A 14636-nucleotide genomic window follows, 5' to 3' on the forward strand; every position below is an offset into this window, starting at 1 on the left:
TTCTCATCCTTTCTCTGCAAGTGTCTCCTTTCTTGGATGAGTTACTTTTATCAAGGTGGTTTTGGCCCACATCAACAATATCTCTGTCAGATTTAGCAATCAGAGAGATGTCATCATTGATCATCTGGTCCAAGACTTTTTGATCTGCTAATTTTCTGGCATTGCAGCTTTTCTTGTGAACCCAGAGACTGCTGACATTGTAATATCCAAAACAGTCACTGCAAGGTACAAACTGATCAATATCAGTGCTCGCTCCATGCTGTGGGCGCTTTGAGACCATGAGCTCTCTAGCCTCTCCCTTGTATACTTTTTGGTTATGTTCATGATTACCTAACTTTTTAATTTTCCTCCATACAGGATTACCTTTTGACTTTTTCTTTCTTGGGCTGCTTTAATCTTTCACCATTGCTTCAGCTACTAGGAGTTCCTCGGGGTGGATTCGTCTGAGGTGGCGGAAAAGTTTGGTCTGCCTTTCTCCACAGTAGAGGCAAAATGCATGTTGGTCCCACTTTCTTTTTCCTCTTTTCATGGTGCAAGCAGATGCCACATAAGGAACGTTGTCTTGTTCAGATGCTTTGCTTGTTGATGGCAGGTCTTTTTCACTACTAGGTTCTTCCCACAAGCTTGCATCACTTTCTTCTGTGCTTTCTTCACCCTCAAGACAGCTAGACTGGGCAACAAAGAATTTAAAAAAAAGTGAGATAAAATGTACCTTACAAAAGCTGTGTTGGTATGAATTCAGACTTAGTAAACCTATTCAGAATGGTACTCAAATATGTTCACATCATCTGCAGTAGCTATACTTCAACAAGTAGGAATTGCAGTTGGCAGATTTAAAGGCCATCTGTGTTGGCCCCAAATTTTAGCATGCTAACAGTGCTTAAAAGTTTCTAGAAGTACTTTTCCAGAAGTTTTCACTCTTCAAAATACTTGTTAGGTCTTAGAAAACTTCACATTCGATAATTGAATGTTTCTGAGGGGAAATGTAACCATACAGTTTATAGTAAACTTAGTAAAGATATGTTATCATTTGTTAACATTTGACAAATGTGACCATGCATATTTGAATTCAAGCATCTTTTTGGGCAATACAAAAGGCAGCTAATACTCTGAACTTGCTGTTCTGCTGGGGAAGAGCATATAGTCAAGTATACCAGATACCCTATGTTCAGAAACTACAAAGCATTGCCCCAAAGAAGACTTTCAATTCTCTTCTGCATAGACTCCATATATGCTTGTACTCATGATGGCTGCAGCAAACATAGTCAAAATTTCACTGCCTTATAGTAATATTAGTTGAAATTATGCAATCACCATAGTGTAAAGTTCCGTGACATGAATGCATTGGTCTATGCCCTATAAGCGATTGTGGGCATCTGAATGCATGCGCGTGACTCAAAGATTGTCTTGAGTTTTTACTGTGTTATAATTAGGCAATATTTAACAATGAATTGGTTATTATATTTCTCAAATTTGTAAGTTTTGACACAGAGAAAATATGTGCAAGTTTATGAAATGTTGCAACTTAACAAGCATAGAGAGTGCTCAAGTAGCATCTGGGATTCTCCATGTGCATGCTCAAATTTCTTATGTACAGTCCATTAGATTTTCTGTTCAACTTGAAAGATCTGCTTTATTGTGCCTAATTGTAACACGCTCTAGCTAGGAAAGTTTTATGATTACGTAATCGACCCACCACAGTGGTAAAATGACCTCAGGCTCTACAGTTAGCCTGCATAGCTTCTTAACACCATGACATCTTTGTGTAAACACTGTGTGGAAATATGTCCTTATACATGTCTACAGTAGTAATATCATACAACGTTTAGACAAAGACCCTCATACAAGAAAAAATACGTGGCAGGCATTGCAGACTAATTGGTAAAAGAAAGGTCATATTAATACCAAGGCAGGTTGATAATGTAATCTTAAATTTTTTGTGGTAGCGTGCTATACTTGGGGTCGATACAGCAGACCTTTAAGTAGCAATACATGGCTGCATCATGTTTAGTTGAGCTGATACTGAATGTAGTTCATCAAAGGACATAGATGACTAGGCGCAAGCTTGTCAGTAGTGAATGGAGTTATTAATGATTCCACATTCTTCAACATCAAAAGGATGTAATTGATATGTCACAAATGATTCAATCATCACTACAGAAACAACATTAGGTACTATTAGGTTTTGTAAAATTGCTGTAAGCTTATTGTGTGCAGTGTCCAGTTCTAAATACTTCATTACTAACCATTTTTTGATCAGTAGAATCTGCTGCGTCATCTATTTCTTGATCCATGTCAAGAAATCGTTTCCCCTTTGTTGTTTCAACTTGTTCTTCTGTAGAGTCATCACCAGGAGAGTTTTCTACAAAGGCAAATGTAATTAATACTATGAAAGACAAATATTCACCATTAAAGAGATATCAGATTAGTTTCTACATACGAAACAGCTGGTTAAACATTATATTTTGGTTCATAAAACAATTTGAAAAAAGTACATATTTAATCTGGCTATAATGAAACATGAGATTATCACTACATTCATATCATATAACACATTTTATTGCGTTGTCTGTTCATGGGGGATAAGAATGGTTCCTTACAATGTAATTTTGAATTTCACACATCTCCTTTAACCAATTTAAAAATTGATAGCTTTGAAAAACATAGGTGCATGCACATTTTGGAAATACTAGACTAGGTCAGTGTTTGAAGTAGCATAATCTGCCATCTGAGCACCATCAATAAAAAAAAAATATCTAAGGACAGGGAGAGACCTCCCCTTTGACCCCTTCCCAGGACAGCAATCAGTGCACTCAAACATAAATCCAGGGGAAAAACTGATGAGTACCACCAACTCTGGACTAAACAGTAGATAATGGTAAATACTGTGAGTATATAGGGAAAACAATGTCTAAATAAGCAGTATAGTGCCATCAGCATTTGTGAGTATCGATGACAACTATACCACTGAAAGCCGGCAAATATCCTACTTTTGGTCTACAAAATCATACTTTTGTTGTTTCCTTGAAAATGTTGATCCTACTTTGATCCTACTTTTCACCCCCCCCCCCTCGTTTACAGTGCATGGACTCGGTTATTTTACCAAAAACCTCACACTCGAGAGTAACAACAGGGAGTCCGCTGCCTTTGAGTCAAGAAAACAGGGGGAGGGGGGAATTGAACATTTGTTAATTGCGGATTGTCATGTACATGTTCACAGCTATAGCATTTTGTACATTAGTAGAACAACTCACTGTTCTGTACTGAACACTTGAGATAAATGGGCTAGCAGTGTTCATGTGGATCTTTCATAATATATATTTCTTACAGTTGTTGATTATAGAAAACCTTTCCTTATTATTATTTTTTCATATTTGTTTTACAGAGAAAGAGATGAAATATGCCACTGAACTGTTATATTCTCATTTTTGCTCAATGCTAGAACACTTCAAACAGATAGTGTTGTACATTGATGCCATCAAATTTTTTTAGGGTATTGGATAATGATATTTTACCTGTGGTAATTAACCGCCTGATGATGGAATAAGTGGCATAAGATGATATATGATGAATTATTAAGCCTGACTACTTACCCCGAAATAATTGGAGGCAGGCTTCAATACTTGGACGGTTGTTAGGTTCAGGATGCAGCATCTCTGCAATTCCATATACTGATGAGCTGGGAATGTGGTGAAGACTGCAGTCATTATTTTGTCTATTTCTCAGTATGCCATGAGGTTCCAGATGATATGGAAAACAGGTTTCATATGGCATGTGACCATCACTCAATATGTAGTATAGTAGGCATCCAGCATTCTAAATAAGGCAAATGAGAGCAATGATTGTCATATGGTAGCTGTAGTACATGTTCACTTGAGTGTCAAGCATGTTGTAACCATGCAATTGGTAAAGATCCCCTTACATTTCGTGAACTTGTATAATTACCCCATGCACCTTCATCTCATGAATTTAATAAACAGGTTTCTGACATACTTACATAATTTCATATGATCTCCATGTCGTGTTCTAAGTGCTACAGTAGGTAAACAGATTTTCACTAAACGGAGGTACGTAAAAAGATTAGTTTAATTATTTACCATTTTCATTTGACCAATCCTATTCTTTAAGTTATAAGTGTTAAGTAAGTATGTGAGTAAAACCTTATTGCTTTATATAAACGGGAATTAGGATACTCGCAACAATAAAAAATATGTAAATCTAAAGTCACAGATAATTGAAAAAGGGAAGATTGAAAAAAAATGTAAAAAGAGCGGTTTGTGAAATGAAATTGAAATCATGTTTAACAACATACAAACTGGAATGAATATATATGCAGGGATCAGGATTACAAATTATTTAAAATGAACTAACAACAAAATTACATAACAAATCAAGTTATGATTTCAATAAAAGAATTTCAACCTGAAGTCTCAATCAATTATTAAAAGGCCAACATCTTTCTCTTCCAAAGCTGTAACTAATACAAGAATAATCAGGGTTAACTTCTAACAAATTTGTCAGCATTATACCACACCAAAATGTTAGTGATAGCAGTTGCTATATATTTAGGGCCAATACAGGCTCAGCAGATCTTTAAAGACTGGAGCTATTAAGTCTCGGATTATGCGTTTGTATGTACAGTATACACAAGAAACTTACAGATAATGGTTCAAGAAATCAACTGATCTTTTTTATTGATGATAGCTAGGTTTATATCCCTTGTTGACATTGATGTACTTCTTTTCCATAATTTTGACTGGTTGGAAAATTTTAAGCATGTTAAAAGTTGAGACCATGAGTTGAACAAGTAATCACTGTCCATATCTCTGTTTTCATACAAAACCTTGTAAAGTTGCTGTTTTGGATAAAACATTCCCTATGGGCATGTGCTGAAGCCAAACCGAGCTGCTGCATTGTTGTTTGAAGACAGAAATAACAAATCTCATATTGTTTTGGTCTTAAAAATTTTCTAAATTGGATCATACTACTATAACGAAAGACCAAACTTTTGGTGAAAGAAATTTGTCATTGTGAAGATCTGATTGGATGCTACGCATGAAAGAGGGTGCAATTTTTTGAACCGTATATACTATTTTTTGGGAGTTTTACTTATTTTAAGTGCATTATAGTGATTTCAGAATTCTTTTCAAAAAAGTTGTATTTGGGCATTTTGATAGTAATTAAATGCCAATGAATGTGAAATGGTTAATTGGCTGATAGTCTTTCAGAATAGGAAAAAATGTAGAAACATTTTCATACCTGAATGTCAGATGCCATTGTGTATCTTGTTCTGTCACCTCCTATGGCTTCACTGGCCATCCAACACAATGTTCCCACCGCAGACGTTACGACTGATGATTTGCCAAAGAGCTGTCGACTTATCCCAAAATCTGCTACAAGTAGCTTCCCTGTGACATCTGAATTTGTATGGAGTTGGAAAAAAAGTATTAAAATTATATTTTATAACTCAAATGGTGCAAAATTCAAGGCTCTTTTAATAAATTGGTACAGCTAGAGATTGGTAAAACTTGAAGTACAGTTAGTGAAGTTCTTTTTCATAGTCTCATATCAGATTTTGTAGTAGAGAGTTAAACTGTATGAGTTCATATAATTATTTTGTGATTGTCACTTACCAAGTAGAATATTTGTTGGTTTTATATCTCGGTGCATGATGCCAGCTTCATGTAATTCTTGCAGACCAACAAGAAACTCTTTACAAAGCTGCCATCTCCTTTCAGTTGACAAAGAACCTTTCAATGGGCAGTTGCTATCTTCAACAACTTCTTGCAAATTCCACTCACACAGAGGAGACACCAAGTATGCAAAATCATCATCTTCTTTACTACAAAGAAGTGGGAGCACATGACTCATTGACTTTTCTGCCACAATATTAGAAATGATTTGCTCATTTTGTAAAAGATCTTTATTTATCCTTTTAACAGCTACTGGATTGCCATTTAATGCACCAACATATATTTGGGCACCTTCACTACCATTTGCAATTTTGCATTTCTTGTTATACATCAACTCAGAGTCAATTCGTTTCTGTCCATCTGTATTCTGCAAGCATGCAATTTCATCAACCCATCTTCCGCTCTGTAACAGAGAAGGGAAAACTGTTACTCTGTCATATTACTTTGTAAAATTACGATGGAGCATCAACACTACTAATTGAGGAAAACTAAGCAGATTTTAGTAAAATAATCCTGTGGGAATATAAAACATGAGGTGCAAGGCCAAAAATACCCTTACAACTATATGCAGCAGGTTGACAGGTTGCATGGTCCCACAATTTCTGTGCTCATTTTAGCCATGTGAATAGTGTTTAAAGTGGAAACTGATAACATTGTTGGTAATTCTGCCCAGTATGAAATACCTATAAAACTGTCATCCTTGTTGAGAACTGCTAATCGAAAAAAAACGAAGCATTATTTCTTAAACAATTCTGTGGGGATATAAAAAAGGAAGTGCTGAGTCAGGAATTATCTTTAACTATATACTGTATATATACACAGGTTAAATGGTCCCACATTTTCTGTGCTCATTGGGGCCTACTGTAAATGTTGGTGGGAACAGAAAAAACAGTTGCATCTGCCCAGTAAGGGCATATAAAGCTGCCAACCATGCTAGGACTAGTAATAGAGTCAAACTTAGCAGATTTTGTTAAACACTTCTGTGCACAGAACACACAGCAGGTTGGTCCCACAATTGTCTGTGCTCATTTGAGTCTACTGTAAATATATGTGATAATTCTGACAATACAGTTGCTTCCCAGTTTATATCAAACTGCTGTACCCTGTGTAGGACTATTAATAAAGTAAAACTCAGCACATTTGGTAGAACAATTAGCTGCCAACTATGTTAGGAAAACTAACTGAGTAAACCTCAACAGATTTTGTTGAACACTTCTGTAGGGGTGTAAAACAAGAAGTGCAAGGCCAGGAATTCTCCATTTTACCCAACAGCAGGTTGGTCCCACATTTTTGGTGCTTATTTGATCCTACAGTAAATGAAAGTGTTAACTGACAATACAGTTGCTTCCCAGTATATAATACATATCAAGCTGCTATACCCCTGTTAAGTACTACTAATTAAGTTAAGCTTAGCACATTTGTTAAAAACATTCTGTGGGAATACAAAAAGTAAGTGCAAGTCCAGAAACTACCCTTTAAAGTTATTAACAGCAGGTTGACAGGTTCGGTGGTCCCACATTTTCTGTTCTTATTAGATCCTACTGTAAATGTTTGTGGAAACTGAGAAGACAGCTGCTTCTACCCAGTATGTATAAAGCTGCCACCCCTGTTAGGACTATACTAATTGGGTAAAACTAAGCAGATTTTAATTGTAAAACAATTTGGTGGGGATATAAAACAAGAAGTGCAAGCTAGCCATGATTTATCATTTTAACCAACAGTAGGCTGGTCCCACATTTTTTGTGCTCATTGAAGCCTATACTGTAAATGAAAGTGGTAACATTAACACAGTTGTTTCTGCTCAGTATGAAATATATAAAAAGCTGTCATCCTTATTGAGGACTACTAATCGAAAAAAAAACTTTGCAGTATTTCTTAAACAATTCTGTGGGGATATAAAACAGGATTATGCTAGGCCAGGAATTGTCTTTAACTATGTATATATATATATATATATATATATATATATATATATATATATATATATATATATATATATATATATATATATATATATATATATATATAAATATATATATATATATATATATATATATATATATATATATATATATATATACTTTATATATATATATATATTTATATATATATATATATATATATATATATATATATATAAATATATATATATATATATATATATATATATATATATATATATATATATATATATATATATATTCGGCTAAATTCTGCGGTTGGGCGAATTCCCCATTGATTTGCACACTAAAAGAAACCATAAATTCCTCATATACTACATAACCTCTGACCTTTAAACTAACCAAACCCTAGTTTTAGACAGTGAAGAACAAAATAAGACTATTTGCGACAAAAAATTATGCCTAGAAATGGTAGTAAAAACGTTAAGGCGAAACAACATGTTCGCCTTAGCGTCAAATTTCTACTCTCCTATTGTTCAATTTCGCCCTAATTGGCGGTTGGTTAATTGGCAGGTTGGTCCCACATTTTCTGTGCTCATTAGGGCCTATGTGTTGATGTTAGAGGGAACAGACAATTAGGTGGATCTAATATACATACATACATACATTAGATGCCAACTATGTTAGGAATACTAACTGAGTAAAACTAAGCAGATTTTGTTGAACACTCCTGTAGGGGTGTATTAAAAACAAGAAGTGCAAGGCCAGGAATTATCCTTTTAACAGCAGGTTGGTCCCACATTTCTGGTACTCATTTTAGCCTACCGTAAATGAAAGTGGCAACTGACAATACAGTTTCTTCCCAGTATGTAATACGTATCAAGCTGCTACTGTATACCCCCTGTTAAGTACTACTAATTAAGTTAATTCTTAGCACATTTTAGTAAAATAATCCTGTGGGAATATAAAACATGAATTACAAGGCCAGAAATTACCCTTAAAACTATATGCAGCAGGTTGAATATAGTCCCACATTTGAGCCTACGTTGATGTCAGTGGAAACCAACAACATAACAAAACTCACATAGGAAGTTTTCTCTTGCTTTCGTGCTGGAGCATCAGCACTTGGTTGGTTGTTTCCAGACTGGATGGATTCACCAGAATCATTTCCTGTACCAACGAGATGTGGTGCGGTTTGTTCACTTTGCTGTTCATCTTCTTTGGTGAACTGTTATGATACAAGAAATTGAAGTGAATCACATTTAAGTTTTGTGGGGAGTAGTACAATGGGCCTGACAATTCCAAACCAAACAATACAGTTACTGTATACTTTGAATATGAAAACTAAGCTCACATTTGCTGAAGGTGTTTCTTGCTCTGGTGCAGGGGCATCAGCACTTGGTTGGTTGTTATCAGGCTGGATGCATATCAAGCTGCTATACCCCTGTTTAGTACTTCTAATTAAGTTAAGCTTATCACATTTGTTAAAAAAAAATCTCTGGGAATACAAAACAGGAAGCAAGCCCAGGAACTACCCTTAAAACTATTAACAGCAGGTTGACAGGTTCCATGGTCCCACATTTTCTGTTCTTATGAGATCCTACTATAAATGTTTGCGGAAACTAAAAACACAGCTGCTTCTACCCAGTATATATGAAGCTGCTACCCCTGTTATAAAACAAGAAGTGCAAGGCCAGGAATTCTCCATTTTACCCAACAGCAGGTTGGTCCCACATTTTTGGTGCTTATTTGATCCTACAGTAAATGAAAGTGTTACCTGACAATACAGATGCTTCCCAGTATATAATACATATCAAGCTGCTATACCCCTGTTAAGTACTACTAATTAAGTTAAGCTTAGCACATTTGTTAAAAACATTCTGTGGGAATACAAAAAGTAAGTGCAAGTCCAGAAACTACCCTTTAAAGTTATTAACAGCAGGTTGACAGGTTCGGTGGTCCCACATTCTCTGTTCTTATTAGATCCTACTGTAAATGTTTGTGGAAACTGAGAAGACAGCTGCTTCTACCCAGTATGTATAAAGCTGCCACCCCTGTTAGGACTATACTAATTGGGTAAAACTAAGCAGATTTTAATTGTAAAACAATTTGGTGGGGATATAAAACAAGAAGTGCAAGCTAGCCATGATTTATCATTTTAACCAACAGTAGGCTGGTCCCACATTTTTTGTGCTCATTGAAGCCTATACTGTAAATGAAAGTGGTAACATTAACACAGTTGTTTCTGCTCAGTATGAAATATATAAAAAGCTGTCATCCTTATTGAGGACTACTAATCGAAAAAAAAACTTTGCAGTATTTCTTAAACAATTCTGTGGGGATTTAAAACAGGATTATGCTAGGCCAGGAATTGTCTTTAACTACAGTATGTATATGTATATATATATATATATATATATATATATATATATATATATATATATATATATATACTTTATATATATATATATATACTTTATATATATATATATATATATACTTTATATATACTTTATATATTTATATATATATATATATATATTCGGCTAAATTCTGCGGTTGGGCGAATTCCCCATTGATTTGCACACTAAAATAAACCATAAATTCCTCATATACTACATAACCTCTGACCTTTAAACTAACCAAACCCTAGTTTTAGACAGTGAAGAACAAAATAAGACTATTTGCGACAAAAAATTATGCCTAGAAATGGTAGTAAAAATGTTAAGGCGAAACAACATGTTCGCCTTAGCGTCAAATTTCTACTCTCCTATTGTTCAATTTCGCCCTAATTGGCGGTTGGTTAATTGGCAGGTTGGTCCCACATTTTCTGTGCTCATTAGGGCCTATGTGTTGATGTTAGAGGGAACAGACAATTAGATGCCAACTATGTTAGGAATACTAACTGAGTAAAACTAAGCAGATTTTGTTGAACACTTCTGTAGGGGTGTATTAAAAACAAGAAGTGCAAGGCCAGGAATTATCCTTTTAACAGCAGGTTGGTCCCACATTTCTGGTACTCATTTTAGCCTACCGTAAATGAAAGTGGCAACTGACAATACAGTTTCTTCCCAGTATGTAATACGTATCAAGCTGCTATACCCCTGTTAAGTACTACTAATTAAGTTAATTCTTAGCACATTTTAGTAAAATAATCCTGTGGGAATATAAAACATGAATTACAAGGCCAGAAATTACCCTTAAAACTATATGCAGCAGGTTGAATATAGTCCCACATTTGAGCCTACGTTGATGTCAGTGGAATCCAACAACATAACAAACCTCACATAGGAAGTTTTCTCTTGCTTTCGTGCTGGAGCATCAGCACTTGGTTGGTTGTTTTCAGACTGGATGGATTCACCAGAATCATTTCCTGTACCAACGAGATGTGATGCGGTTTGTTCACTTTGCTGTTCATCTTCTTTGGTGAACTGTTATGATACAAGAAATTGAAGTGAATCACATTTAAGTTTTGTGGGGAGTAGTACAATGGGCCTGACAATTCCAAACCAAACAATACAGTTACTGTATACTTTGAATATGAAAACTAAGCTCACATTTGCTGAAGGTGTTTCTTGCTCTGGTGCAGGGGCATCAGCACTTGGTTGGTTGTTATCAGGCTGGATGGATTCACCAGGCTGGATTGAATTGATACAAGAATCACTTGCATCGCTGAATTGTGGTGCAGATGGTTGCTCATGTTTCTTGGTGGACTGAAATGTCAAAAGAAAACTTAATTGCTAAATAGGTAATTGTTCATATGCACTAACAGCTGTAAATAAGGCAGTCCGGGTAGTGTGAGTTTCAAATAATTAAGAACATATGTTGTACACTGTGTTGAGAACTAATGTACATGTAGAAAACAACACAAACAAATTGAATCAAAACAGTATCAAATATAAGTTGTTATATCTACAAAGTAGTTATAATAAGTCAGTGAATCTCTATTTTTCTCAAAATAAAGAAAAGTAAAGTAGATGGCACCACAGAGAAAATGATGGCATTTAAACAACAAAGGAAACTGGTGTTCATTTATACTGCTCCATTAATTAACCTAATTTAGCCATCACAAATAAAATTAGATCTGAATTGGATCAAGGCCTGGTTTAAGGCCAATAATCATCCCATGAAATGAGGGGTTTTTTTGCTTCCTGTGATACTTCCTAGTAGTAATATCCCTTGGGTTTGGTTATTACAATTCAGTTTTCAAATTCAAAGCTGTGAGATTCTATAGGCTTACATTGTCACTGGTGGTTGATATATATATGCACCACCAATATTGCTGGTATGGTATGTCACTAAATTGATTGCCTATTTACAGTATGCACAATGTTTATGTTTCAATGTAAAGTAGAATGAAATACAAACAGAAAATTGCACAACTAGAATTTTTTATTACATAGGATTTTTAGGACCATGCACCTTGTTTGTTTCATTCTCAACTAGACAAAAGTGAACATTGTCATTGTTGTTGAACTTACCTTTTGTAACCATGGGAGATTTTCTATCCCATAGTCATAAAGTACCTCTGCTGCAACTTCAATATCTTTTATGGCAAACAGACACAAGTGTGGGATGTTTTCATGGTTGACAACTTTCATCTTGGCATTGCACTGAAACCTGTCACCATGGTTAACTAAGCGGCCCAGTTTTGGCGCATCATGTGCCGGCTCAGGTGTTGCATCAATACTAAAATATGTGGAACATAAAAATTGATCGAGGTAAGAAATTTTGTATAGTGGTTACTCCTGCTACTAAGTGCATTGTGAGGTTATGTCTTGGTGATCAAATTATCAGGAAATTTATGAATGAAACTTGAAACACTTGATGACAACAATTGTGGTGCCAGGGTTTGAAACTTGTGCGCGGGGGGGGGGGGGGGAGATGAACCCTGTTTATGGACAAACAAGCACTTATCGGGCGTGCAAACTGGATCACCTTTATAGCTACACATAATAAAAAGATTTGTTGGAAAAGATTATAACACATTGAAGATGCATAATTGTTTCAGAATATGGAATTCACCCATCAAACAGGCTTTTTTTTGTGGCTTTTTGACTTTCCAATGGAGAATTAAATGTGTATTGTATCAAAATGCTGACTCAGGCAGAACCAGAATGCATGCATAATTTGAATGATGGGAATGGGTGTGTAACATTAGCCAATTGTACCTTGTCTTGTACATTCAAAGAAATCAAAAGAACATAACCGCGTTTGATAAAATTTGAGATTGAGTATGCAGACGTAAGGATGCGAGATAAGACATCCTAATATCCAGAAAAATGTACATCTCATTCCCCACTGTGGAGCACCCAATTGGATGGAAAGACATACATTTCACCCGACTGAGTGATTTTCACCCAACTAGTTGCAGAATTAACCCAGGGAAAATGTTGAAACTGTATTGGTACAGAATATGGTTTCTCCCTTCACACATCCTTTTTCCCAGCACCCTTTTTTGTACACCACTGATTCCCCCCCCCCTCCACCACTCTCAGCAATTCATGTTATAAGCTTCCTTGTGCCGTTTTGGGAGCCTGCGCTATTTAGTTATGTTGATTTCTTGTGCTAGGCAGAGAGTTTAGGTATATTCTGAAATGAACAAAAAACTTAATGCCGCCCTGACCAAGTGACTTTTCAACTGTACTGTATACATATTATGTTTATAGCAAAGTTGGTACACAATTAAATGGTGAAAACTATTGAATTTCTTGAAAATAAATGTAGGAATATGATACTGTACAAATTTAACCAGGTGTTCAGATTATGTTTCCACATGATATATCTTTGTCTGCAAGTTTTCATAAACTGAACTGGTATTCAAATGACAACATACTGTACATGCTATTGTGTATACTGAAGACAGATAAAGTAGTCATCCTTTATGTGCTGCATCGGGCCAAACTTGTGTTAAAATTAGAATCAGTACCAACTGATAGCAGTTCACACAACCAATTATTCTATTTTCACATTGAGCTTAGAACTCTGTTTGTTAATTTTGTTTGTTCCTATGGAAAGAAAGACCAAAACAAACACTGCTATGTTGTCTCTTTAACAGAAGTTATTTGAAGAAATGTTAAATGGTGGTTGCATCAATTTCAAATAGCTGCATTGCGCTGTGCTTGAAATCATAAATATTTTTGCTCAAGGTCTCGTGCTACCGTTAGAATTTGCCACTATACTTTATAGGGAAATTGCAAAAATATGGAAAAGAGATATGTCAACATGAATCTGTGGTTATAGGCAAACCTATAAGCTTTGAAGAGATTTTCAAGAACTGTTAATTGTTCATGCATAATTTGAATTTTAATGGCTAAACAGGTAGAACTAGATCCCCTGCTTTTCAGGATCATTTATATATTTGAAAAGATCGAGGCAAAGAAAAAAAGGTAAAAAAAACAATGAAATAAAACAAATAAATAGACACTGGAAAAATATATTTAAAAAAAAGCACATTACTTACCAAGCTTGATTACCTCCATGTTGGAAAAAATATCTGAAAACACTTGGATTTTTTTTTTCCCGTCTTTCCCCCTCTTCACTTGAGAGTAATTCTCCTCTGTATTCTACAAGAAATTCCCCAGAGGAAATCTTTCTTTCTGCAAAAACACCTCTTCCTGTAATGAGTATATTAGAAACTTTCTTAAGCATTCATGCAGACTTTTGCAGTTGTAAGAGATCAGACAGCTTTATAAGACTAAGAAAATATCCCACACAGGTATGTACGTATTATTCATACAGCTCGTACATTATGTTTTCTGGGAACAAATAAAAAATTTACCATAAACTCACCCTTCCCCCATGTTAAGTGTACATTTTAACATGGGGGAAGGGTGAGTTTATGGTAAATTTTTCTTTTGTTTCTTTTCTTGAGGCCATTGACAATTTTAAATCACATTTCACAGATTCTCTGCATGTGTCTCTGCAGGTCACTGGCAGTGGTGGTTATGCATGGAGGGGGGGGGGGGAATACTATAGCGTGCAATTCCCCTCCCCCACTTTTTCACAGACCTTGAGTTTGCATTTTCAAATACAAAACTTT

At 35.3% G+C, this 14636-nt stretch overlaps 2 protein-coding genes across 3 annotated transcripts; both read right to left on the bottom strand.

Annotated features, from left to right (window-relative positions):
* Positions 1-571: 571 nt before the first annotated feature.
* LOC139971917 (cyclin-dependent kinase 7-like) lies at positions 572-9419 on the bottom strand. Of its 2 annotated transcripts, none has more exons than XM_071978760.1 (4): positions 8679-9419; positions 5634-6096; positions 5260-5417; positions 572-2362 (listed from the first exon to the last, which is right to left on the bottom strand). In XM_071978760.1, the coding sequence occupies exons 2-4, from the start codon at positions 6022-6024 to the stop codon at positions 2279-2281; spliced, it is 633 nt and encodes a 210-aa protein (XP_071834861.1). In that variant the 5' UTR covers positions 6025-6096; positions 8679-9419; the 3' UTR covers positions 572-2278. The 2 variants fall into 2 exon arrangements, with proteins under 2 accessions (XP_071834861.1, XP_071834862.1); XM_071978761.1 differs by lacking the exon at positions 8679-9419 and having other exon boundaries at positions 581-670; positions 2247-2362; positions 5634-7649.
* A 712-nt stretch (positions 9420-10131) lies between these two features.
* On the bottom strand, positions 10132-14402 carry LOC139971510 (uncharacterized). Its single transcript, XM_071978059.1, has 4 exons — positions 14058-14402; positions 12076-12283; positions 11152-11307; positions 10132-11025 (listed from the first exon to the last, which is right to left on the bottom strand). Exons 1-4 carry the CDS (start codon positions 14243-14245, stop codon positions 10801-10803), a joined length of 777 nt encoding a protein of 258 aa, XP_071834160.1. The 5' UTR covers positions 14246-14402; the 3' UTR covers positions 10132-10800.
* Between the last annotated feature and the right edge of the window lie 234 nt (positions 14403-14636).

This window comes from Apostichopus japonicus, chromosome 8 (genome assembly GCF_037975245.1).
Source record: "Apostichopus japonicus isolate 1M-3 chromosome 8, ASM3797524v1, whole genome shotgun sequence".
NCBI classification, from domain to species: domain Eukaryota; kingdom Metazoa; phylum Echinodermata; class Holothuroidea; order Aspidochirotida; family Stichopodidae; genus Apostichopus; species Apostichopus japonicus.

Bases quoted from the DNA above. Each gene is read 5' to 3' on its own strand.
- LOC139971917 (XM_071978760.1), bottom strand. From the start codon at position 6,024: ATGTATAACAAGAAATGCAAAATTGCAAATGGTAGTGAAGGTGCCCAA. The intron at 5,418-5,633 runs GTAAGTGACAAT...ATACAAATTCAG, and splicing joins ACCAACAAATATTCTACTTG to ATGTCACAGGGAAGCTACTT. The intron at 2,363-5,259 runs GTATGAAAATGT...TTGCCTTTGTAG, and splicing joins CAATGGCATCTGACATTCAG to AAAACTCTCCTGGTGATGAC.
- LOC139971510 (XM_071978059.1), bottom strand. From the start codon at position 14,245: ATGCTTAAGAAAGTTTCTAATATACTCATTACAGGAAGAGGTGTTTTT. The intron at 12,284-14,057 runs GTAAGTAATGTG...CACATATTTTAG, and splicing joins CATGGAGGTAATCAAGCTTG to TATTGATGCAACACCTGAGC. The intron at 11,308-12,075 runs GTAAGTTCAACA...TTGACATTTCAG, and splicing joins ATCTCCCATGGTTACAAAAG to TCCACCAAGAAACATGAGCA.